Genomic DNA, 25,390 nt, shown 5'->3' on the forward strand with positions numbered 1-25,390 from the left:
CTCAGGCTGATAAACCAATGATGGCTGAGGACAATGATGACCTGATGAAAGCACGAGATGAACAGTCAGGGATCAACCTATGTTCATGCAGTTCCAATGGCAATCCTTCCAATAGTTGGATTTAAGGCTCTACGTTACAGAAATAAATAAAATAAAATAAATACACTTTTATACTTTGTAAGGTGGGAAAAGGCTCACAGATTGGGCTCCGTTGCCAAACACTCTTCTTTTTACATCAAAACTAAGTGCAGTGAAGATGCTTGCATGCATGTCACAATGAATGTGACTAATTCAGTTCTGAGTGCACCTGAAGCTGAACAGCCCAGCCTCCTAAAATTAAACCATGTTTTTCCTCTCCCCGTACTTCATTAAACGGGTTAAATGGCACAGTATTAAAGTAAATGAGGGAGAAATGGGCATCTAGCATGGTTTTGCTAAATCATGTGCTAGTAATCCCATAATCACTTCCATCATGAGTGGACAAATGTGTACTTCGCCAAGTTGGATAAAAGAACTGCAGAGTGCCAAGCGAGCCAATTATGTTGCTTTCCATAGAGATCTGAGTCTCTGGCAGTTTCCATCTTCAGCACAAAATCATTACATTTCAGACGGACATGCAGTGATGCCAGCACAACAATGCTGATTTAAGATTACAGAGGGACCCGCTGATGAATACATGCTCAAACGGTGCTCTGAAGAGTACAAATCTCTACTTAGTAAATTAGATATTGACTCATGTGTGACATGTGTTTGGCCGCTGCATATGGGATAGGACGGCGCCGCAGTCCATTCTCTACCCATCACCGCTTGATGAGAGGTTATTCATCACTTTACAGCAGCAAAATGGCTGCATTTCAGTTGTAATTCAGAAAAATGTCAGTCTTTGTAACCAGGGCGGGAGTGCAGGGTAAACATCCGTAAATTCACTTTATCCAGCTTGCAAATCTGACCATAAATCTGAATAACAGACTTTACAAACACCATCATTTGTAATATAAAAAAAGTGTGGCCGGGTCTGGACACAAATTGCCATTTCCACACCGGATTGGATGCAGTTTTCAGTTGTGTTGTATTGCAATTTTTTTAATACACATTTTTTATAATACACACAGATAAGCTACATTTGCAGCTGTAAACTAAAGCTTATAGTAATTTAATGATAAAACACCCATTTTGCTTACAGTGTTTTCTATACATTACAATGTTCTTTTCCTTCTGCCTGAATAACATAGTTTTTGTAATTTACTCGGGCAATTATGTTGTACTTTATACCAAAAGATACATGAAATGTGTACTTTTCTTTTGCTGCCTGTCGTCCTGCATCACCAGCTCTACATGATTATCAGACCGACGGAGCTCAAACCGTTACCGGTCAGGTGTGAAAGCAGCCTCGTGTGTGTTTCTTGATTTGTAACTTCTCTGGTATTCTCAGCCTTTCATTAGGGTTTCCAATTAGTAATAATGCAATGCGCCTCACTTCTGCAGTCCAACTAAATAGTTCAGGGCACTTTCATCTTGCAGCTTCATGAGGGAAGTTGTTTTTTGTAAAATATAATAGATTTTAGTTTAATTTGATGGTTGTTCAGGATGATGAAAGACTGGAGGCCACAGTTAAAAACATTTTATTTAATACAACAACGCTTGCAGAATCAATGAATCTGTTATATTCAAATTCAAATTCTCGTACTGACATAAAGGAATAAAACAAATGATGTGGATAAATACTGACGGAGTTTATAAACCTTTTAATAAACAGATCTTTTCACTTTGTTGACATTTTGTTAAAGTATTAATTTGAAGTGTGCTGAGAGTTCCTCCGAGGCTTTATGGCAACGACGAAGTAAACAGATGTGTTAATGTGTGCCTGTATTCCTGTGCTTCTGTCTTTGTTTGTTTTTGTGTGTCTATGGACACGAACCAAATGCAATGTAAGGTGAATTGGAGAATTGAGAGTTTGATGGCAAAAAGACTTGTTGGCAGAAAATATGCTTATTCTGATCCCTGGAGGATCTTTTCAGTTTTAGCAACGCAACCAATTTGTGGCCGAGCGAGTCCGGGCTCCATGGATTTCCAATGTGTAATGTAGAAACAGAAATGTTGCAAAATGACAGTCCTTTCAATGCATGCTGTGCAAATAGCACTTACTCCCTCTGTGTGAACGGAACATTTCAGTCAGTGGGGGCATCACTTCCTGTTCAATCTTCTCTTTGGTCACATAGCATGAGAAGTGATTCGATGTGCTGTGCTAATGGGAAGTTCCTTTGCTCAAATACACAATAGAAGAAAAGAAAAGTCTCTCTGGATTATTAATTAAACAGATTGTACTTCATTGTTTAATTCAGCTGATGTGTTCTCTGTCCCCATGACTTAGATCAGTGTGCTTTACTGGCATAATGAGTATTTGTTGCAAGACATTTTCAATGTCATTTCATTTTTTTCAAGAAACCCAAATGGGACAGAAAAAAAGAAAGTGATAAATGTATTGATTGTGTATGACCTGCTACCGTCTGAAACGACTCTAAGCTAACCCTGCACATTTCATTTATAATTAAAACATATTAACTGCATATTGATTAATAAATTAAATGTGCGGTCAATTTGTTCCAACAACAATCTTCAACTTTGCAAAAGAACAGAATGAGAGAAACCTTGTTAAAGATTTTTCTTTTTTTCATATATATTTCTGATTTGGACTGAGAAAGATAATGTCTGAAAAGTGTTTCCATGTTTCAGAATGGATAACAGCGATGCTCATGCAGGCTACGTCCATCAGAATCGACCCTTGCTTTCACACTCAGTGTAAGCAGAGAGCCTGCTGCACCAGAGTAATGGTGGTGGTGCTAGAGAGCGCATCACATCATATAAACGCTTTAGGACAAAGGAAAAGTTGAGATCTAAGGGGCTCTGGTTTTGTCTTTCAGTCCCTCTAACCTCTTTTTTTTCCGATTCTTTATTTCTATGTTGTCGTCTCTAGTGTCCGCCAATGACTGTGACTCCGAAGAGAATGCAGAGCTGACCTATTACACCCTGAGTCCAGACTTCACCATTTCCCCTCACGGGACCATCTTCCCAGCAGGGCCTCTGGACTACGAGAGGCCCAACCACCTGTACGAGTTCGTAGTGATGGCGGTGGACAAGGGGGAGGTTCCTCGCACTGGCACCACCACCGTACGGATTCGAATGGCCAACGTCAACGATGAGGCGCCCGAGTTCTCCCAGCATATGTAAGTAAGACTCGGGCTGTCAAACTCCGGATTTTCTTGCAGCTGTTTAGTTAAAACCCAATGGAAAGAGGTTTTGATGGGATGAGATGAAACTTGTAGTTAGTTTTAACTGTAAAAGTGGTTATTAGCTCCCCTTAGTCAGCAGCATCGCCCTGGACTCTATTCAGTTCAGCAGGCTTTATTTGCATGACATCTGACATGCCAAAGCACAATTAGGATTATAAAATATGATGAATGAAATAAAGAAAAACTAAATAAATCGGAACCCTTTTCATTTTGGGGTGCATATTTACCTATTCACGCTGTGGAGCCGCTGCACACAGTGGTGCTTTTCAGATGTGCTGTAGTCTGGTGGGAAAGACACCATCATTATTAAAAATAATCATCCGATGAAGCCCAGGTTCAATTTCAGCCGCTGTCTGCCAACATGATTTGGTCAGGGCCAGGAGAAAAAGGGTTGCAGTCCTTTTTATGTGCTCCTCTCTCCTTTGGATTTAATTGATGGCTTCTTCTAACCCTTTTTATTTCCTGTCTTTGTCGTATGAAGATACACCTACAACAGTGTGGCTCTACCTTTAATAGGCTGAAGCACGCTTGCTGGATATAGAGACAAAAAGATGGGTAAACCGATATGTAAAGATATAAATTGAGAGGGGGAGGGGGAGTCCTGCTTTGTCAGGTCAGCTCCTCACAGCTGCCTCCCAATTCAACACTGCAGCTGCTGTTAACCACAATTCCAGTGATGCCGTGGTGCCTGCATCTTTTAATTGGTTGATTTTCTGGCAGAGTGGTGAGGCAGGGTCAATCAGCCATGCCCACCAGCACCCTCAGGAGGCCCTGGGCACGCACTCTTATGTGTGTGTGTGTGTGTGTGTGCTCTTTCTGAGTATAGGCGTGTGTGTGTGTGTGTGTGTGTGTGTGTGTGTTCTGTTATTGGGAAGGTCTCTGCAAAGTGTAAGTATGGACAGTGATGTAGTTATAAAAATGAAGTCATGCAACTGAAATGCATGTGTGTATGGTGGGAGTCTGTGTGTGTGTGTGTGTGTGTGTGTGTGTGTGTGTGTGTAATGGTGTGTGTGTAATGGTGTGTGTGTGTGTGTGTGTGTGTGTGTGTGTGTGTGTTCTGTTATTGGGAAGGTCTCTGCAAAGTGTAGGTATGGACAGAGTGATGTAGTTATACAAATCTGAAATGCATGTGTGTATGGTGGGAGTGTGTGTGTGTGTGTATGTGTGTGTGTGTGTGTGTGTGTGTGTGTGTGTGTGTGTGTGTGTTGTATTGATTTACTGACGAGCGACAGCAGAATTATCAGTCGGTGCTTTATTCTGGAGCCTTGACCCTCTACTGCAGCTGCCACAAAAACAGTACTGGACAATCAGTGCTGTATCACTAACACACACGCACACACACACACACACACACATGCATGCATGCGTGCGTGCGTGCCCGGGAGAGACTGTGCACGCGTGTGTGTTGAGTCAATGCATGTGATGGATAGAGATGAGAAGACGGCGAGAGAACGAGGTCATTAAAGATATCATTATCGAGGCAGAAAATCTGTCCTATTTGTATCGATTGGTGGAGTTGGAAGCTTGCGATAATGAGTTTCCATGTGTGTGTGCAAGTGCTTTAGGTTTCAGGTTCCATTGGTGGGACGTATATGAGATGGGCAATCGTGACGTCTTCCTCCAGGACATTTTTAAGAGTCAAACACTTAATTTCCTGCATTCTGGGAAATTTGTATGCTCTTGTATCGTAGAAATGTCTGCCCCCTCTTAGTCGATTAGTTGACTTATCGATCGTTTTGGTCCTTGATTTCCTCTGTAGAGTAGTCATGTTTCGAGGACTTTTCATGCAAAATGACTTATTTCCAAGAAACCTATAAGCACATCTCTGGTAAACACAAGAGTTAAAGTGGTGCTAAATCAACTTTAACCAATAATTTAATTCCTAAAGAAATCCTGATCTCTGCTGAGTGAACACACAGACAGATGCACTCTTCCCTCCTCTGTTGTGTCTTTATTTTAATGTGCGTTATTTTAATGTGCGTTATTTAATTTATACACCTCAATAATGCATTTTAATTCATTTATAAACCCCTGGACTTTAAGAACTCAAGATTTCTGCGTATTCAAAACATTTTTCACATATGTGTGTTGTTGGAGATGTCAAGAATGAAGTCGGAACATTTTGACATAAAAGTTGTGATATTACTAGAATAAAGTTTAATAAATTTAATTGGAAAGTCACAACACTTAGAAAACGGAAACTACCAGCTACACGTGTGATCAGGCATAGACCTCATCAGAGATCGTTTCCTGTTCTGGGACGGAGGATGTCGTATGTGTACAGACGGTGACGCCCTCTCAGGCTAATTTGTAATTTGTGATTTTGGGCTGTACAAAAAGGGAAGTGAAGTGAATTAAATCTCGTTGTTGTGGCTTATTGTCGACAGAAAATGTCAACTTCGCCTCCTCTTGTAAATACAGGCTGGATCCACTTTAATCGTTACCTCGCTTTAACCAGCGGTGTTATTTGTGATTCCATATTAAGCACCTTGTCAATTGTAAAAGCCGACTCAAATCTCAGCTGAATATTTCGTCAGGAGGACAAACTGTGTGCTACTGACACTCGTGGTCATCGTCTGTAGTAGAAATCCGATATAAATCTGAGCAGTATTATTTTGGGGGGGTGTCATTGCTCTGTTCTTTTGAGTGCTGGCCGTGGTGTTTGTCAGTGCAGAAAGAATGAAAAGAGAACTGCATCAGCTGGACACTCTCACTCTCAGATCTGCCTCTTCACCGCATGGCTCTCCCTTCCTGGGGAGTGACAGAATAGCCGCCTTTCATCTATTCGCTGTCACTTTGCGAGCTATCAGGACCTCATTACCGTGCCTACCATCACCTGCCTGTTGCCACGGAAACCACCCAGGGAGCCTTCCTCCACCGTGAGACGTGCGTCCAGGGTCCAGTCCAGAAAGAAAGAGCGCCGATGTGTAGTTGTTTTAACAGCTGAAAATCTAAATTTACATTTCTCAATGATTTCTTTGGAATTGGAACTTTCGGAGCTGGATTGCGACGCCCAACCTGATGATAAAGGGCCGTCTTAGCACCACTTCCACTGGAGGAAATGTAAAGAAGTGCCTCGCTTAAAGTTGCTGTTGCCAAGCTTGTCAGTCTTTCAATACGTCTAAAATTTGCAGTGACAATTTTTGCAGATTCACCATTTTAATAAAGTACAACTTTTTAAAGACAACGGGTCCTTGATTTCAGACAGCGGTAGACAAACAGCAGGCTTCTCATTATTTCAAGTCATCAACAATCAGTTTTGAGCTAAACATTGAAGTTGTCACTGACAGATCTCATCAGCTGCTGCTAGCTCGCTAGTTAGCTTGAGCTCTCTAACGGCTCCACATGACTCAACCCAACGAATCAACACATATGTGATGGCTACAAACAAAATAATTATGACCAGACAGCGCTAAGAACTAAAGCTACATCCCCAGTTAATTATTCACATGAGACATGTAGAAGACATAACCAAAAAAAGGAGCAACAATATTGTTGTATTGCAGGGTAGAGCATGCTAGCAGTAGCATTACATTATCGTGATACCAGACTTTTGTCTCTTTAACGCCCTCGTTTTGGTGACCCCTAACCATGCAGCTTCACGGCCATTCAGCGCTAAACTTTGTCAAGAGCAGTCCTCAGAAAGAAGCTGTATTTTACACTCTGAACATGAATATAGCAGAAAACTATAGGTTTGTAGTTTAACGTTTCATTTCATTTTCATGTCTGCTTACATGGACAACAGCATCTCCGGTTGGATCATCTTTTTGGAGTCTTTTTGCATGCGTAACCATCACTAGCTTCAGAAACCTGGAGAAGGCCTTACCCTGGTATTGAGCAGCCTGGTTATGCTACCTTTGGCATTTAGACACTGAAACGGGGTTTCTGATCACTTTCTCTCACCTGTGCTGGTGCATCTTCATATGAACGTCCAGGTTTCCCCAGGTTCTGTGTAAACATCGCTACCCAAACCGATCCTTTATGAAACATACTAAAGATTCAACAGATGGAGCTTTTAAACTCTACCAGGGTAAACAGACCAGGACCCAGCAGACAGGAATATCGACAGAAACAACTCTCATCAAATTGGTTCACATGAAACACTCTGCTCTCATATGCGCGCTTCCCACCCACCACCTTAATAACGTGGCATAATTTAAAATGTCAGAGCCGGGACTTATTATCGTGCTATAGTGAACACTGCTGCCTCGGTGCTTGTATTGCAGCCACGTCTGCGACAGTTATTACACACCCGCATAATTTAAACAAGCACATGGAAAGATCGCTTTGTAAGTAACTGATTAACGGGGAATCAGACGGGAGGCATTCCAGCAAATATATAAAACAATCAGTGAGCAGCAGTTGGACCAACTGACTGTCCTGGTCCTTAACTATTCACCACACGCACATGCACACACACACACACACACACGCACACACACACACACACACACACACACACTCCATTACCACCTCTCTTCCCTCCATTCTCCATCTATGCCTTATCTAGATAAACAAAATGAACTCAATAATTAAATTCAGTAATTAATGTCACAACTGACATCAGCCCCCCCCCCCCCCCGGATCAACAGAATGAAAACAAACTTAAACAAAAAGTAAAACAAAAAGGTTAAAAAAGTAATTAGTGTGTGGCAGTGTATGTCTGAGGCGGATTTCAATTGGTTGCAGCATTGATTCGGCCACATTAGAGTTGTGGTGGAGCCCAAATGTGATTGCAAAAGGCGTCTCCGTGCTGCTCGACTGCTGGGCTGCTTTTGCTTTCCTCCCGGTGATCCGTCCCGATCTCTCTCCACTCCCTCTTAATAGAGAGGCACTCACACAGGCAGTCCTTCACGCAGTAGAAGCCTACAAGCAGCAGCTTGAGAGCATTAGAGAGAGCTATTTGTTTAAGTTAGGTTGATGTTAGTGTCAAGTAGGATGCGCCTTCAAATGATCTACCTGGTGTGTACTTATGAAGTTATTGACATCACGCTAGGCTTAATATTTTCAACTTAACGGTCAGCAATGTAAGTATAGGTCTGCTTTTCCACTGACACAGAGGCATTGGTCTTCTTTACCATGTCGTTATCCAAAATGTATGTTTGTGTCTTAAGAAAGGTTTTCTGTCTGTTCTTCTACAAAAGTCCAGCAACACGATTTCAGCTTGTTCCTTGCATTCAGTCTTTTCAAGACAAGCTACCATCTTCTTCTTTATCTTTTGAGTCGTATCTATAAGGTGAACGATGTATTTCTGTGGACCATGAGCTGATTTAAGTCAATATACTGAAGTATCAATTAATACGATATTACAGCTGCCAGTTTTTCCACTTAAATACATTTGTTCTGCTGTTTTTAAGCAAATGAACTGGATGTAAGTAAAGAGTGAGAAGGTGCTCCGTGTTTTGAAATGTGTTAATTTGCTTTGGCTGCTTTGCCTTTTTGGAAAGACGAACGCACGCACGCGTCATTTTTAATGTTTGTAGTTCATTTGAGATCTTTCTTCTAAACGAGCTTGGTAATAGTGTTTGTTAATTTGTAATAGTGTCCTTTTTAGTTTACAAGGTATGATTTAAATTGTGTTTTATATTTATTCTCATTATCATCGACCCGGGCTCTTCCTCGTCGACGGTGTTTTGGTTTGTTTTATAGAAAGAAACGGTTCATAAAGATGTAGAAATGAAACACCAAAGCATGCTTTACGTTTTGTGCTACTGTGTCATTTTCAAGTGCTTTCATGATTTCAAGTCTTACATTTACAAAGAAATGTTGTTTCTTATATAGTAATATTAAAACCCAAAGATATCCAGTTTACAATAGTTGAAATGCAGCACCATTTTTTGAAACTGAAAACAGTTCAAGTTTGACACTTTTGCTTAATATAATTTGATTGTGTAACTTGCTGTTGATTAATCAACTAATTGTTTCATGACTGCCATAGATGGTGGGAGTTGTTAGCACGCCACTAAGCAGACCAACACAGGCCGACTTCAGATATTGTTGCCATTTCAGGCTGCTGCTTCTTATAAGCCTAATTGTAAGCCAACTCCATTTGGATCTATAATGATTAATCTGTCTGCATCTGTAATGAGTAAGTTGAGTTAATTCATGGAGTCGGGACAAAAGAGGCTTTGCAGCCCGTGTAAGAGAGTCGTGCATAAAGTCAACTGCACAGACAGCATTTGTAATTTAGCCATCAAATTGCAGGCAGAAATGCACAAGGAGGCCTTGTTCTTTCTGGCTTTCAGGTGAGATAAATACCAGCAATTATCTAATGGTCTTTCAAATAGCTTCCTTAGACTACAAGTTTAAGCCGTTTGATCAATGCGACCTATGCACCCTCAGAGAAACTACATAATAAAGAAACACTGTGCAGCATCTCCCCTTGCCTGACTTGCGCATTGATCTGTGGGGAAGTGCTCGGCTTGCAGACTGTGAGCCGAAATTACTCAAATGCTGCAACAACAGTTCTACAAACCGAGCAAAGCGGTGGCACTTCGCTGATCTTCCCAGGCAGAACTAGTCCAACAGTTGTTGAGGCAGAAAGACGGCTCGGCTCCTAATGAGAGACTCTTGTTTCCAGTGAAAAATGAATGCGGCGCGTCGCCCCGGACGGCGTGTGACAGAGGATGTGCGTTTATGTCAGGCTGTCAGTCACTCGACCTGCCTTTTGGATGTGCGCACACACACAAGCAAGTAATGAGTCATTGATGAACACCAGCAGAGTACGTCTTTTAGTCCTAGCTTGAAGCGCATTCAGCATAAAGGGACGTGCACGCAGACTGTTAATGGAGGTTGGTGGAGGGGTCAGGCTAAAGCATGGGCCAATGAAAAAGGCTTACAATTACTGAAGGGATCAGATCACCCACATTATGTTTACCCTCCTACTGTTAGTCAATGAAGGGTAACTTGATGAAAAGTATTTTAAATGTCATTTTTTCAGTGTTGTGAGCATTATTAAAATGATTCAGTTCACCTCGTTGGTATTTTGAGTCTCAGCGACATTAGAAGTGTCCCCATCCAATAATTTATACAGTGGAATCTGATTGGTTAAGTTATAGTTTAGATTTTGCATGTTGTGGAAATAACTTTCGGTCCTAATTCCGCATCACACACACATTATTTTTGACTTATGGAAAGGACCTTGGTGGAGGTCTGCGCTCTCCAAGTACCCTTTTAGTTGCTCGTATTTTATTAAAAAACATTTCAAGATATTTTAATATCTCTATTGCAGTTATGTTTTGGTTTGTTTTGGTTTGTTTGTCTGCTTTGTCAGCAGGATTATGGGAAAAAGAAAGAATGGATCTATTTTTATGAAACTGAGTGCAGCCTGGGCCAGAAGAAGCTATGACGTGTTGGAATGGATTGGCCTTGGAGGTCTGCGCTCTCTGAGTGACCTTCAAGTTCCCCCGTGTTTTTGAGATAGTGACACTGACTCGAAGGGTTTTTAAACCAAGAGAAACTGATTCATGCTCGCTGACTCAGACTAACATATTGCTTCATTTCCAAAATATACAAAATGGAGAATGAATGGTATTGGTGGTCATTAAGCTTAACCCTGCTAGTTCAAATGTCTTTGTCCTATTGCCTATTGTTACTTCTTATCGTTTGACTAATAACCCGAAGAGTCCGGCGTGTTGTATTTCACAATAGTGTCTGGGCCGCTGAAACGTGTCCCAGGAATGTAAAGTGTGAACGCGCGTGTCAACAAGGTGGAAAGGCCGGCCTTTCAAGAAAAGTTTTGCTTTCAAGCACATCAGGAGCAAGATGCAGGCACAAGCAAGGCCAAAAGAGAGTTCAAAGCTGAAGTTCAAAGTGTTGCTCTTGAGATACAAAGACAAAACTGAAGGAGAATATTTTAGAGCAAGAAGCTGAGCTCAGTTTGCTCCGCGTGGGCTGATAAGAAATGCCTGTCAGGGGAAGTTTGCTTGAATGGGATTTATAAATCCCATTCAATGCAGAGGTCAATGCAGAGGTCAACTTTCGTGTATGTGTATATGTATATGACAATAAAAAGACATTATCTTTATCTTATTATCTAAAGCAGAAGTGTAAAAGCATTGCTGTCTCAGCTCACGGAGGATCTCGTTCACCCCCGTCTCTTGTCTGCTGATTTTAAAATCCAGCAACGGACATAAACACTCTTACATTTTGATTTGGGTTCGGCCGTTGAGAATGTCCTCCGGCAACGGTGATGCACACTTGCGGCCAACTCAGCCCTGAAGATCGTGCCGTGCTGAGAACTATTCCCGTCTACTGTGTCCTGGTTTCAGGAAAGAGGAAGCTCACTTTCCCTTACCCTGCTCCACGTTCTCAGTTTGAAAGTTGTTGGATTGCAGGCACTCCGTGATCGAGGGTGTGATGGAAGATGGGTGTTGTTGGCGGTTAGAAGTCTGGGATGCGAGTGTGAAACTGTCTTCTCTGTATGCACATATGTCGGTATCTAAAAAGGTTTTTCTTTTCGAGGTTATTTTGAATTTTGCCCAGTGTGTCGTTTCGTACGCTGCTCCTCAGAACTCTGCTGGTTTGTGTTTTTCCACTGCTCAGGGACTCATTAACACCTGGGGCTCACAGTGAAAGCAATCAACTAGCTGGTCTAAAAGGAAACTCTCACATTAAACGCATGACATGTTAACACTGAGTACAGCTCTGGTGCATGTAGTTCTGTTGGCTATGTTGGAAATGTTGTCAGTGTTGTGCACCTGGGATCAAAACCACTTAGCTCATAAGAAAGTCTCAGTAAGGCCCCCTGTGGCCTTTCATCAAAGTCTCTTTGATCACAGGGTGCAACACAAACACTGGTCCAACCATCGCTCAGCAGATCTCAGGTTAACATGGCCAAAGATGTGATTTTTCATCGTTTAGTCTGTTGATTGTAGCACATGCAGTGGGATTCATCCAGAAGGTCTTTAATGGTTGCCCCCCTAGAGTTGTTACAGGGGATATCAAGCCAGCCCTGTTCATGTTTGTTCCCCATAGTTGAATTTGAAATGACACTAACGAGGTTAGAATTGTTAGTCCTGGTGCATTGGGTTGGTCTGTAAATGCCTTTGCTCATTACACATTTATGATTCAAATCAATCACTATTTTTGTGGGTATTGCAGCCCGTTTCTATCTTATGTGCTGACGCATTGATCTGCTGGTCGAGCGTGAATAAGATGGAATTGATTAGAAATATTGACAAAACTATGTTGAATGTGTCTTATTTTCCCCTTGTCCTCCTTAAGTGCAGGCAGGCCGTTTACTGTGTATCCGTATGTGTTTTATCAGATATCGGACCTTCGTCTCGGAGGACGCGGGACCCAACACACTTGTTGCCACGGTGCTGGCGAAGGACCCTGACGGGGACGGGATCACGTATAAGATCACCACAGGAAACGAAGAGGGCAACTTCATCATCGACAGCCAAAAAGGTAAGACATGTATTCTGTCTTTTTCTCCTCATCTGCACATTCTCATTCAACCACGTTTTAATGATTCTTAGTTGTTATAGTTATTAGTTCATCCCGGTTTCACCAAGGCAATACATTGACATCTTGATGTGCAAACCATGCACACATGGCTGAGGGGGGAATGGATTAGCATGGGACAGCATGGTAGGTAGTTTTGTTGCCTAAATCTAACAACGTATTTCACAATCTTTTCCCAAGTTTATTTTGAAAAGACGATGAATTTATTAACAAACATAAATTGACGCGTGCTGCTGCCTTTCGTAGGAGTAACGTTTCGTAGGTTATCATGAGGATACGTTGCCCGGTTCGACCTTGGGGCTTCTCTCTGTTATTACCGGTGCCCGTTGGTGGCGTGGCAGCTCCCAGCGTGTTGCCCGTTTGCAACGAGCCGATTGCTCCAAAGAGTTCGATTGCACTGCAGCCAATAAGCAGCAGCCTGTAAAGGCTCTCTGCAGATTAAATGATAATTGCTTTTATTATTATTTTTCACATGAATCATATGCGTCTTCCTGTTCAACTCGTCTTGGCCTATTAATAGAACAGAGTCGAGTAGCACTTTAGGCTGCTCAGGAGCCTGTTATTATTGAGCTATTTACTGGCGTTGCCCTGGAACCCTGAAATCTGCACAAAGATTGCTTTTTTCCAGTTGTTTACACCCTGCTTTGCTGTCAGCCCTCCCTGCTATATTTACATACACCATATAAATGTAAAAGCTCTGCAGTTTGTCAAGCGTGCCTCGGAGCTTCTTGAAATGATGCTTTATATAGTGTGTGCAGTATAGTTTTATGTCCCTCAGCCTATCTACCATTCTGTGGGTAGGGATGCCTCGCCAGCCTTCCTTCCTCTGTCTGCAGGAAGCTTTGTCAAGGATATTTAAATCCTGACAGGTCATGTCATGGAGATGTTAGAATAATCAGCCGGCGTGAGTGGAGCGTTTCCACAGTGTCTCTGTAACAAAATATCATCTGAGGTTTATAGTCACACATCTCAACTCCCTCTGAGGCAGGAGCAGCAATGAGAGGCAATGGGGAATAGGACGCTGTGTGTGTGTGTGTGTGTGTGTGTGTGTGTGTGTGTGGGGGGCGCCAATTTCGTAGTGGTTCGACCCCTTTGTAAATTGCAACCCCCTCTGAATCTGCATATCCTATTATAAGGTAATACGATGACTTCTACAAATTCAATTACTCAAAACTTCAAAGCGCCGTCTCCTCTGATCACCAGCAATGACGTTCCCTGTCAGCAGTCACAGCACACCGCGGTGGTCACATTGTCGAGCAGCTAATAACTGGATTCCTTCCTCCATCAGATGATGGGCGGAGGCTTGCTTTGCCAATTATACTGTTTTGGCTCTCGTGTGCATTTAGACAGATATCTGCCCGCCGTTGCTCATTAAAGGTTAAATGTTTACTTCAAGTGTGCGCTCTCTCAGGCCGACGAGCTTGGTATTAAAGTTCGATGTCTGCAAAGTTTTACGTCTGTCTAGATGGTGGACTGACTGGCCTGCCAAGGTTGTATTTATTACTCCGTGTGCATGCTGTTTATCTGCAATTTGGATGCCAATGCCTTTTTTGGCATTTGGCACAGATAGCCATATATCTGGTAATCTGCAAGTTCACTATAATTGGTGTTTATCAATGGAATCCACTGGTGTACCAATACTCAGTTGGGTAATTGATGATGTCTTCTTTCACTGGGATTAATAATCTATTGATTATTTGTACTCAACTAATTGATTATTAGTTTATTAACTAAACCAATAATCAACCACTGTACTGATGACCTAATCATTACATCACAGTCATTTAGCAGACGTTTTTATTACAATTGAGATTCTGTCACATGTCTCCACCGTAGCCACAGCTACGGGAGACATTTTTGGGGTTAAGTGTGTTGCTCAAGGACACATCGACATGCGACTAGCAGAGCCGGAGATCGAACCGCCGATCATCTGATCGAAGGACGGCCTCGCTCTCCACTCAGCCACAGTAGCCCGTAGTCATCGTCGTGTTGTCGTGGCTGTAACCGTGGTGATGAAGAAAGAAGCAGCAGAGACGGGCTGTACATTTATGGATTTAGTTCTGACTTTCTTTTTGTCTGAAATACTGAAATACCGTATTTGATACATTTTGCCAGACATTTTAGAGGCTATTTCTCATCGCAGTCTGAATTGTATATATTTTTGTTTTTCGACAGCTGGTTTGGCAAAACAATGTTCAAGACATGACCTTGGGCATTGGGAACAAATTATGTACATATTTCATATATAAGTTATATATATATATATATATATATATATTTGTGCTGGGAAAGTTAACACGTTATTATCGCGTTAATGCATTTATTAATTAACGTCGACAATTAAATTATCGCGCGTTAACGCATTTTTCTTTTTTTTATTATTAAGCGGACATTTTTAACACAAGAACTGGCAGCAAGCGGTGAACAGCTGTGTGTGTGTGTGTGTGTTTGTGTGGCGTCACTTCCTTCTCTTCCTGCCGCTCCCCCCCCCCCCCCCCCCCCCCCTTCACTCCCGTCACCGTCGGTCTCTCCTGTCTCACACAAACGTGACAATTTTCAAATACATATTGTCGTGTTTTTAAATAAACATATACGTGAGAACAAACTGCTCTTAACTGCAACTCTTTATTAGCTTAACTTCCTCATGCTGCAGGTTACTGCCACGGTACAGACTACAGGTTCCCTTGCTTCACCTGCATTCCCCTGGGTCCTAAGTCCCTCCAAGTTCAACTTCTTATCACCCTCTATGTACCGACGTACATTTATAACAAATACCACACATATTAGAGTTTTTAAAGTGTTTTGTTTGGAATATGTATAATAAGCACATCATTTAGTTATCGCTACTGAGAATTTAATTACCAAACATAAAAACATGACGTAGATAGGTTTGCAGTTTTCAAGGTGTATATTTAAAATTGCATCTCTTACACACATGGAGATAAAGGCTGAATGTCTATTATCAGAGTCATTATAACTGCTGCTGTGTAAAGGGAATACTGCTGTTAAAAAGAACCTGATTTGTTTAAAGTGCTATAAAACCAAATGTTATTGCACTTTTGTTCATATAGCAGTACTTTTAAAATAAAAGTGCTCAATACACTACTTTTGAATTCATTATTGAACTTTGTGCATAACATAAAAGAATCATGCGATTACAAATTGTAATCGTTGCCCAGCACTATTATATATATATACAAATATTTGTATAAATGTTTGTAAATTTAGTGATTCATTGAAAAATGAATCTAATGTTTACATGATAGCACTTTACAGTCATTCTTTCAGGGTGACAGTAGCTCAGGCTTGGCTTGGGTAGATGGCTGAAGTCCAGCAGGTGCCCGGTACGGAGTGTGGACCGGTAGCTGGAGAGGTTGGGCCCTGGAGCTCAGCTGGCTGCCACAGCTCTGTCCCATCAATCTGACATCACGCCTCAAATATCAGCAGAACAAAAACACAAATTTCCCCAAGGGGACAAAAAAAGGTACCCTACATATATTCACAAATATATAAATACTTGGCCTTTAGAAATGTTGGGGTTCAGTCAGTATTACATGTGGACAGCCTGCCCGGCACAACACGCTACTCACTAAAAAGCTATTCTGTGAGCTGTTTCCACAGCTTTATGTCTTCAGTATTTGGTTACAGGTGGAATTGGGATCAACTGCCAGGCCAGCAAATCTGTAGAGTATTGAGAGATCCACTGACACTTTTGAATCTTTGATGACAAGAAAAATATAGAAGTTCACCAGGCTTATCCTTTAACTAATCAATTCAATGTTTCAGTTCTACAGCTCAATAAAGGTGTACTAATAAAGTACTAATAAAACAAATATAGTCCCTGGCAGGTAAAGCAGTTATTATACATGCAACACAGAGATGAGAAAATGCCCCTCCCGTCTCCTCCCTCTACGTCACCATCACAGTACATGGACACCTGCAGCCGCACAGAGGGAAGCGAGCCTCATACGGATGCACACAGAGCCACTCCACACTTTGTCCGCATCAGAGTGTGTGAGCCAAGGCGCGACACCATAACGCTTGTATTATGATCCAATATCTTGTTTGAAAGAGCCCGACATTTGGTCATTAAAACTGTTTTATGGCTCTTATAATGGGAGGCGAGCACGTTGGATTCCGCCCACCCTCTCCAACCCACCTCATTCTCTCCCTGCCGCTGATGAAAATCGTTTATCGCCTCTTCTCCCCTCTCATTGCCAACTCATCCTAAATGTCCGACAATCATTCAAGCGATTGTTTTCCTCCCTTCCGGCAGGAGCAGCCCTGCCGGCCTCCCTCTCCATGTTAATTTGCCTGTAACTCACCCCAGAATACAGTGCGTTTCCCCGAGATTTAGGATGCCCATTAGGATTCGAGCAGGCTGGTCAATATGACGATCACGCTCTTCCTATTAAAACCCATAAATACAGAGACACCCACTCACCCTCCTCCTCGGGGAGGAAGTATTTACTGACGGCGAAGGGGAAATTCTGGCGCCAATAAACAGGCTTCCATCATTTGCTATTTTTCTCAGCAAAGTTTTATGGCAATTTGAAAGAGGAGAAGAAGAGTGTCTCCTTGAGAGGAAGGCAGCAGGTGGCTTTGTTTCCAGTGAAGACTCTAGATAACCAGTGATGGGGTAGAATGTCTTCCTGTTGTCTTGTTTCATTTCTATTATTTAGTCTTTCCTCCAATCCATCTATTGTGTTTGTTCTGATGTGGTGACCTGAGTCTGATCCTGCTTTACGTAACTAGCCCTCATGGTTCTGCCCTCATTCGTCATCGTTATAGTCTCTTTCTCTCCTCCACTAGTCCACTTCCCTCTCCTTTTTAAAGCTCTTTCTTTTTTTTTCTCATCACTCATTCTTTGGTCCCTTTCTCTTCACTCGTCGCTCTTCCTCTCCTGGACTCCATGACATCGAGTGGAGGAAGCACTCCCTCCGTCCCTCTCCTCGTACTCCCCTCACCACCGCTTTATCCCCAACTCCTCCGTGTTGTCTCTCACCCATCCCTCGCCTCACCCTTCTACTTCCTCTCCTCCTGGCTGCCGTTCATGTGAAGTGACGGCTGCTCACTGACCCCCCCGGGGAAACATCTTCTCCATCTCGGACAAGCAATGATATGTGCTGGCTCTGTTAGAAGCAACACCCACACACACAGAAACATTTGTGGACATGGAAACTACACATCCTCACACTGTTAACATGTAAGCACACGCACACACACACACACACACACACACACAAACACACGACAGACAAAACCATAAACATGAACAAAAACGTGCATGTATGCAAAGACTTACACATAGAACGGACTGTGTACTGTACATATGCATGCATCTACACACATGCAGACACACACAGAGAGATGCAGAACCCATACCACAGGGACACGTATCTCATAGATCAGAACAGACGCTCGCTGTGTGCTTTGTTCTTGGAATATCCTAAAACCTTTTCCGTGTCCCATTTCCAACCACTTACCCAGCATGTGTTGCTCTCATCTGAGGCTTTTAGGCTCTATTAGATGTTTATGCCAACCAGAGGCAGAGTAAAGCGGGGCTCGGACTGCAGGGCCCCCGGTGCTCCCTGTACATGTCACATAGTGAGCAGGCAAGTAGCCTTTCTCTTTCTCTCTGCTTGCTGCTTTTACTGAACTGGTCACATTTATCTGGCCTTCTGTCTCAATTCATTAAGCGTGACTGCACTCTGCGGCGCTGTGGAAGCAGCGTGGGTGGAGAGAGGGGAGGATAGACGAGTGCTCATTCTCTTAATGCATCTTATGTATGGACCTACATGTTTGGTTTTTGTAGCCAGCGTTCTGCTAATAGAAATCCAAATAAAAGCGATACTACTGCTACTATTTCTGTCCACCACTACCTATTGCAGTTCTGCTGCTATGACAACTTTACTATTGCAGCACTACAGTACTACTACGGATTTAAAAGGTATTTTCACCAAATTTACTGCCAAATAAAACATGTTCTCACAAATTGCAGAGTGGACTACCCACAGAGCACAATGATTATTCAGGAGAAAGTATTTTCAGTGAAACGTGTTCACTGTGAGGAAGGGCTGATATGATATCTCCATAACCATATCACTGTATAGCATGTTTCCTGGTCGTTTAGTAAATAGTCAATGTGAAAAAAACAAATGGTAAAGTCTATTTTTTATACTCCCGTGTGAATTGAAAACTTGACAAATGACAAGTATCTCCACATTTAATAAGAACTTGACATGAAAATAACAGTTTCATTTGAAATGATATCGAGAAAAAACCCTATTTTCAGCTATACACTGACCATGTTTACATGCATGCACACAAATACAACGTATTTAGATTCAGACGATAGTTTGATCCTCTGAGATGTGAACTCGTACGTGCTTGTTACCATCAATTAAGACGATATCGTAGAGTATCACGATACGTCGATATATGATTTCATCTCGATAATGATTCCATTGAATCATCGCCCAGCACTGTGAGGTCTGTAGATCATTGAATACGTCAAAGCGTTGCAAATGAAACCAAAACTATATGTTTTTGAAACATCTCTAGAGATGGCAGCGTCAGTGCACAACTTTGGTTCAGACTGAAATATCTTTATCTAGCTGTTGCTTTGGTTGTCATGAGATTTGTAAAGACATTCATGGTTCCAAGAGGACGAATCGTAATGACTTTGGTGATTCCCGGGTTCTTCCTCGATAGTGTGCTGCCCAAGCTCTCCCTCTTACACCACTTGAATTATCTCAATCGCTATTGAGTAGATTGTCCGAACATCTGGTACAAACATTAATGTCCCTTTCAGGATGAACTGCGACCGCTGGTTTATGATCAAATACCTGCAAAAACTAACGTCACTCCCACCAGCCTCAGCTGCATTTCTTCTTTACGTGTTAACTATGGTAAAGCTGCTCAACAGCATGACGGCGTTGTCATTGTGAACATTGCTGATAATAGCATTGAGTTGAAAGTACCGATGTTCACAGAGTCATTTGCTATCTTAGTCCTGTTCAGGTGGACCAACCCTCTAATTTACACCTGACAAGCAGTGTTACAACATCTTCAATATATCCACGAGGATAACATTAACTGCACATTCAGCACCGATTGCACCACTTGCTGTTCATAATAATAGCTCAGAAAGATACAATTGGAATCTCAGGATTAATAGCAGTATTGAAATAATCTGCATTTTAAAGGATAGTTCATTTATTTACTTTTTGTGAGTCAGTTGCTGTTTCTGTAGCAAACAATTGTTCTCATTTTAGTCTCATTGTTCCTTATTTTTTTTATTTATCACAATCTCTTGTAAGCCCTTTCGACAATGCAACCCCTATCAACCCATGCCCCGCGCCGTACAATAGCCTATTTGTGTTTGAATAATGAGAAATTGGGAGCAAACCATCCGGGCCACTGTCGTTTTAGAGGATGAGCAAATTGCTTTTTTAATCGTAGTAAAGGTGTCCAGGTGAGAGATTTGGCCTAAATACATCTAGTTGCTGAGATTGCCAAAACCTCGACTGAAAGTCAGCAACACTAGCGTGGAATAAGTGTCTGTAATTAAAAGGCTGGCCTACATGAAAGAAGGAGCAGAGTCAGTTGCATGTGCATACTCAGTAGTTTGTACTGGAGGGAGGGTACAGCTGTGTGTTTAACTTCAAAGAGCTGTGATGCAGCCTTGAGAGTACACGTTATCGGTTGGTTATGTTTCTATACAGTAGACCAACGAATAGATTTCCAGTTAAATATTGAGACCTGCCTTGATCTTAACAAGTTTCATTGTGAAGTGAGTCCATCATTGTGTGTCCAGATTCCTCTACAGCACTGCTTATTTTAAACACGCTGTACAGCTGATGCATAATGGAGGCCAATGGCCTTGAAGTCAATACCAACAGCTCAGCTAAATACAAAGTACAACTTAAAGGTGTTTCAAAGGTTTTCGTTTAAAATGGTGTGCCAAGTATATCTGCTTCTACCTTTTTTTGTTTTACACGAAGCAGCTAGTACAGCCAGACATCCTGATGTGTTTGGGAAGTTTGGCTTCTTTTGTTATATGTAAAACTGGGTTTTGTTGGCATCCTTGTTGTTTGATGGATTTACTTGGCGTTCAACATTATCCCAACATACCCAGTTTGATTAGGACCGAGTATCTTTTAAGCATGTCATGAGTAACTTTTTCGTAAGATGTCATATGAACTGTTGTATGACGAGGCTTTGCCATTCTGCACCCTTCCACCAAGTGGTATGAGAATCGTCCTGTAGCTTTAATCCAGCTGACAAACAAACAATCCAAAAACATAACCTCCTGGCACCAGTCACACATTTAATACACAGCCATAGTTGCCAAATATGAAACGGCTAGCAGCAGCAGTTAGATGTCTCGAGTACATTTAAAAAGGCTGTTATGTTAAGTGAATGCGTATTTAGATGGTGAGCCGGGAGATTAGCGGACGGCTGACGAGCAGGTGAGCCGCGTGGCACATCTGTCCTTGCTCCTGTGCAATGAGCTCTATTTATTTTAGCTTGATCAGCAGGCAAAACACAAGTGGCCGCTTTGGCTTGCTTAGTTTTATATGTATTCACATGTTAGGAAAATAATTGATGGTTGCCAGGAGCTTTGGGAACATCTACAATAAACAACTGGTTAGAGCTCCAAAGTGGGCTTGCTTAGTTTTATATGTATTCACATGTGTTTACATTGTATTGATGAACTACTAGATCTGTACGTTGTCCAGTCCACCTCAGATGTGAGGAAAAAGGCCAAGAAATAGATCTTGATGAAGGTCTGTTCAGCCAGCTTTCCTGTGAGCTCGACAATGCGCCAACGTGAGCACGGTGAACGCAACCACACCAAAGCAACACACTGATGCTACATCATTTAATGTGAAATATTCCTCCAAGACATTTACAGATCTCTCCCCATTTGCCATCCGCTTCTTTTGCATGTCCCAGATGCATGATTACAAGCATCACAATTCTCTGACACATATTACTGAATATTAAAATATGCTGTTTTATGCTTTGTGCCGGAGTTTGAATTTTAAAGAATGCCACTGTTGGGATTTGTGGGCTGATCCAGAGAATGTCCAAATCAAGGCCCTCTCGCAGCAGACACTTAGTGGAAATTGGGTCGACTTTGCACGACTGATAAAACTGAAAACAGCTTGAAACGACATGCATGAGGTGGATTTGTGGACTCCCTTAACAGAAAAGGCTGCGCATGTTAATAATATACATACAAGCATTTGCAAAACATCAGATTTCTCTGCACACAGAGTGCTGGCTGGCTGCCGTACTTTATTGTACTCTGCAGCGGTGTTTGCTGTTTGTTTGCACCTGTGTGTACGTATCCCCCCCCCCCGTGTTTGTGTGTGTGTGTGTGTGTGTGTGTGTGTGTGTGTGTGTGTTGATGCATTTATAAGTGCCAGTCACTTTGTATGTGACACGTCTTTCTCGATGCAAAGCTTCCTCCCCTTACACCTCGAAGAGTGTAAATTAAAATCATCTTTCCCCCTCTCCTGCATGTCTATTTTTATCTCTTACTCACTCTCACACACACACACACACACACACACACACACACACACACACAACCCTACGTATACCCTTAACCATGGACAGCAGTGCCAGAGAACCAGCCATTGTGACAAACACCTCGAGGCACACACCCCCTCCATGGCAATCCTCCATCTCTTGTGCAACACACACACACACACACACACACACTGCAAGGCAAACAGAAGGGGCATGCTGCAAATGTGCAGCTCTAAAACGATGAGCTTGTATAGCAATAACTTGAGTAGAATAGCAATTCTCCTCTTTCCTTTGTCAATCATTTCCGAAGACTCCTCTACGGATCAGTATTCTGTACATCTTTGGCCTGCACGTGTCATGCTAATTCAAGAGCTATGAACCCACGCGCATTCATACAATGTCTGGCTGCAATCTGTCTCATCAGTTGCTTTGGTCTGGCAAACAGAGATAGAAGGAGGAATAGTGCACGCTCGCATATCCAGTGTGTTATAAGTGTGCATGTGATTCGGATTCCCGGGTCTCTCGTGTAACAGCGAGCAAGTGAACACATGACAGCCACAGCACCTGCCCCTGCTTCTGAATACAAGGAGGGTGTAATAAGTGTGTCTGCACTTGTAGCCCACACACGCGCGCACACACACACACACACACACACACACACACACACACACACACACACACACGCATTTTCACGCGAGCACACGTACAAAGTAAACAGAGCACCAGAGGGCGAGATGAATACAGAGAGGAGGAGAGTCATTCAAAGCAGAGAGTGGGATGCAGATGAGCCGCCTACACCGGACTGAGAGAGAGAGAGAGAGAGAGAGAGAGAGAGAGAGAGAGAGAGAGAGAGAGAGAGAGAGCGAATGAAATAGAATACCAGAATGATGGCGCTAAAAGGGAATACCAATCAATTTAACTATTCATATGTTGTGTAGACATAATTAACGAAATCTCTCTGTGCTAAAAAAAAACTGAAATAAGAAAGTTTGTGTCCACCAGGAACTTCTCTTCCTCTCTGATGACTTGGCTTTTGTCACAGCACAGACGGCGTGATGGATAATGTGGGTTATTTGTCGACCTTGCTCTCACTTTACTCTGGTTTCGATGTTGATTGTGTTGATTATTTCCTCACTTCACTATATAGATTTCATGCCCTCGAGATGTCGAGAGTCCTCTGTCAACACACAAAGCCAATCGGTGCTCTCCAGCAGGCCGACATTTAGTGTCTTTATTAGCATGGTTTGCTACCTAAAAGGGTCATTTTCTGTTATGTGTGGAGAGCTGTTCATATCTTACAGTAATAAGTGAGCAGATCTAATACCTCAAACTGAGCTGAGCTGAAACCTAACGGAGAGAGACTCCCTTAAAAAGAACAAAACATGCCTTGTCATAATACATGTGTAATACAGCGTTATTAGTTTTTATCATCAAAACTCTTTTTGATACCATGAAGGGGTGGTTGGTAACATTCTGTCGATGTCTGGCTGTGGTTGACTAAGCATGGTGAAGCCTGTTTCCAACACGTTTATTTTGACAAACTGCTTCACTTTAGAGCACAAAACAGCATCAACACACTCTAATTGGAGCGGTGTCTCCCCTTAAATGGCCGTATAAGCATTAAGTGACCACACTCTTAAAGCTAAATGCTAACTTTAGTTGCCCTAAAGTCTGAAATGGGATGGCAAACTCTTAATTGCTCCCACATTGGCAACGGCAGCGCATTACAGCTTTACACGTATTCTGTTCTTAATTTTCACAACAAAAGCCTGAGACATACCAGACTGGAACTTAAAGTAAAAGGCACAGCAGGAAAATAGCTTATATCGGGTTTGTCCACGACGGCCCAGAGAAGCCCATAGAGATGATGATGATGATGATGGTGATGATACCTTGAAAAGCGAAAGCAACGCAATATCACAACAGAAAGCCCAACAAAGGCAACACAAACTAAAGTCATATTAAAAGACTCATAAAACAATGAAATAATAAATAAAATATAGAGAATTGTAACGATAATGAAGACAATAATAAATACAATGATGACTGCATGAGTTTTAAGAAGTGATTTTAAGAGATCTCTGACTCTGGAAGCCTGATCTCTGGTCGTTCACCTTTAGTTCTCATCCCTTTCATCCATCCGAGGATCCGAGGCTGTTTGGCTCGTACGGGATCAGCACTTCTGTTATATGTCTCGGGGCAAAACCCAAACGTGCTTTAAAAGTGATCAGTTAAATCCTAAAACCAATTCTAATACCAATATATTACAAGTGTGTCACACAACTTGGGTGGTTTGGATTTCTTCTTCTTCTTTTAATTTCCAGCAGACGAGGCACAGGAGGTGTTTATTTGTTCTCGAGCAGGTAAATCAGAGCTCGAGACGCACGTGGAGACGCATTCTAATGCCAGGTGTGTGGTGACGTCTTCAGAGCTGTCCACACCGGATCTCTACAGACGCACGTTAATGCCGGGTTCAGACCGGCTCTTTTGTTTGCTCTCCATCCCTTTTTCTTGCTAAAGAAGTTGATTTTCATGTGAGAGACACTCATTTGTCCTGTAAGCTCAGCGTTGATTATCTGTTCAATTGGCTGGATTTATCTAGAAGGATTGTACTCGACCTTCGTTACATTACATTACATTACATTACATTACATTAGTCATTTAGTCGACGCTTTTATCCAAAGCGACTTACAATGAGTGTATTCAACATAGGTATTCAAGAGAACTACTAAGTGCATCACCTTTTAGATGCAAGAGCATAAACCAGAGCAAAAGTACCGTCACAAAAACCTGCTGCTAAAATAAGCTCGCTGGTTCACTTTGACGATTGTCTGCAGTGCTCAAATACTAGACTGGATTGAGTCTGAACTTCTTCTACATGAAAACATGAATGGGCGTCTGACCGAGATGTCATTGCTGCTGTATTTGATAGCACTCACTGATACAGATACAAAGTATAATATGGCTTCCCCTTAAAGAACAGAAACAGCAAAAGGACCATTTTAAGATTAGAAATTCAAAGCTCTCTGCAATCACAATTGGCTCTTGTTCGAAAATCTTTTTCAAATAACAATCTCGTACTAAAAAGC

The 25,390-nt window shown here is 42.1% G+C and overlaps 1 protein-coding gene across 1 annotated transcript in view; it reads left to right on the plus strand.

Moving 5' to 3' along the window:
- LOC306700998 (neural-cadherin) overlaps positions 1 to 25,390 on the plus strand; it is a gene marked incomplete at both ends in the record, with an annotated part of 277,168 nt that overhangs the window by 92,381 nt on the left and 159,397 nt on the right. Inside the window, 2 exons of the mRNA XM_079166195.1 lie at positions 2,975 to 3,224; positions 12,559 to 12,701. Of these exons, the coding sequence (XP_079022321.1) occupies positions 2,975 to 3,224; positions 12,559 to 12,701 (393 nt within the window). The remainder of the gene's footprint in view (positions 1 to 2,974; positions 3,225 to 12,558; positions 12,702 to 25,390) is intronic.

This window comes from Pholis gunnellus, assembly GCF_910591455.1.
Source record: "Pholis gunnellus genome assembly, chromosome: 1".
NCBI classification, from domain to species: domain Eukaryota; kingdom Metazoa; phylum Chordata; class Actinopteri; order Perciformes; family Pholidae; genus Pholis; species Pholis gunnellus.